Source organism: Oratosquilla oratoria, chromosome 5 (genome assembly GCF_046742065.1).
Source record: "Oratosquilla oratoria isolate Oo_2021 chromosome 5, ASM4674206v1, whole genome shotgun sequence".
Taxonomy (NCBI): Eukaryota; Metazoa; Arthropoda; class Malacostraca; order Stomatopoda; family Squillidae; genus Oratosquilla; species Oratosquilla oratoria.
In genome coordinates this window covers 12,517,047-12,518,386 of record NC_134781.1, presented here as the reverse complement: position 1 = coordinate 12,518,386, position 1,340 = coordinate 12,517,047, and the positions used below count along the sequence as shown (strand labels likewise).

At 36.4% G+C, this 1,340-nt stretch overlaps 1 protein-coding gene across 1 annotated transcript in view; it reads right to left on the bottom strand.

Moving 5' to 3' along the window:
- LOC143025674 (uncharacterized) overlaps positions 1-944 on the bottom strand; it is an 8,636-nt gene extending 7,692 nt beyond the window's left edge. The window contains exon 1 of the mRNA XM_076185673.1: positions 906-944. Coding sequence (XP_076041788.1) covers positions 906-944 — 39 coding nt within the window. The remainder of the gene's footprint in view (positions 1-905) is intronic.
- Positions 945-1,340: the final 396 nt, after the last annotated feature.

Sequence of the window (1,340 nt, the reverse complement as noted above, 5' to 3'; positions counted from 1 at the left end):
GGTAGTTAATGTACACCGGAGAGATAATGTGGACCAAAATTCCGGGTTATATAAATTACCTTGTAAAGACTGTGATGATGTTTACTGGGACCAAACTGGCAGGGATTTGTCCACGAGATTAAAGGAACATAAAAACTCCATAAAATATGGACAAGTTAACTCCGCTGTGTTCCTTCATGCCAGCCAAAAAGACCATAGATTAGATTGGGATAATGCATCAATTATTTTTAAATCACACTGTAGCTATCGAAGGAAAATTGTAGAATCTTCCCTAATAAAACATCATCCTAATTCTAATACCTCAAAAGGACAATGACCCCCAGATTGTATTACGAAGCTAGCTGTAAACAAATTATTGTCAAAAGCGGTCGGACATAATAGCACTAACTGTCCTTCCGCGACCCGACTATTTCAAGGGCATGTAACCTGAGTCCCCCTACTTTGCCCCATCCCCCTTTTATGTACTACCTCACCACCCTATATAAACTTGCATCTTAACTTTCTGTAAGCATTCTGCTGAAGAGGACTACAGACAGTAGTCGAAATATACAGTTTCCCTTTATTTCCGTTATTATTTCTCCGACAGTGGGTTTATAGTGAATATATATATATATATATATATATATATATATATATATATATATGTGTGTGTGTGTGTGTGTGTGTGTGTGTGTGTGTGTGTGTGTGTGTGTGTATATTTATATATATGTATGTATATATATATATATATATATATGTACATATATATATATATATTATATACACATATATATATATATATATATGTATGTACATATATATATATATATATATGTATATATATATGCGTGTGTATATTATTGTGCCTCACTGATTTCTTGCAGAAGATCCAGAGCTACTTGTTTCCAGCAATCGTTATATGTTACCTGACAGTGAGCGATCGTCGACGAAGATTTATCTACCATCTGCGATCCATCCTCTTCGTCATCTTATTCCTCCCATGGTCATCTATCTCATGTAAGATGTGACCTTTGACCTCTAATTCCCGCCTATCCCGGAACACACTTTGACCTTCATCCTGGACTTGCTGGCATCTCCCTAATCATCAGTGCAGACTACGTGAGACTTTAGGTCTGTTCTGCGAAGCTCAATATCTTTCTTGTGATTTTTGGTAACTGTCCGGAGTCTCAGAATCCTAATATTTATGTGTTTGGTCTTCATCTAAAGCTTGGGACATACTCAACTGTATTTGTAGGTGATATTAGGCTGATCGCACCTACATTCTCTCTCTCTCTCTCTCTCTCTCTCTCTCTCTCTCTCTCTATCTATCTATCTATCTATCTATATATCTACCTATCTCT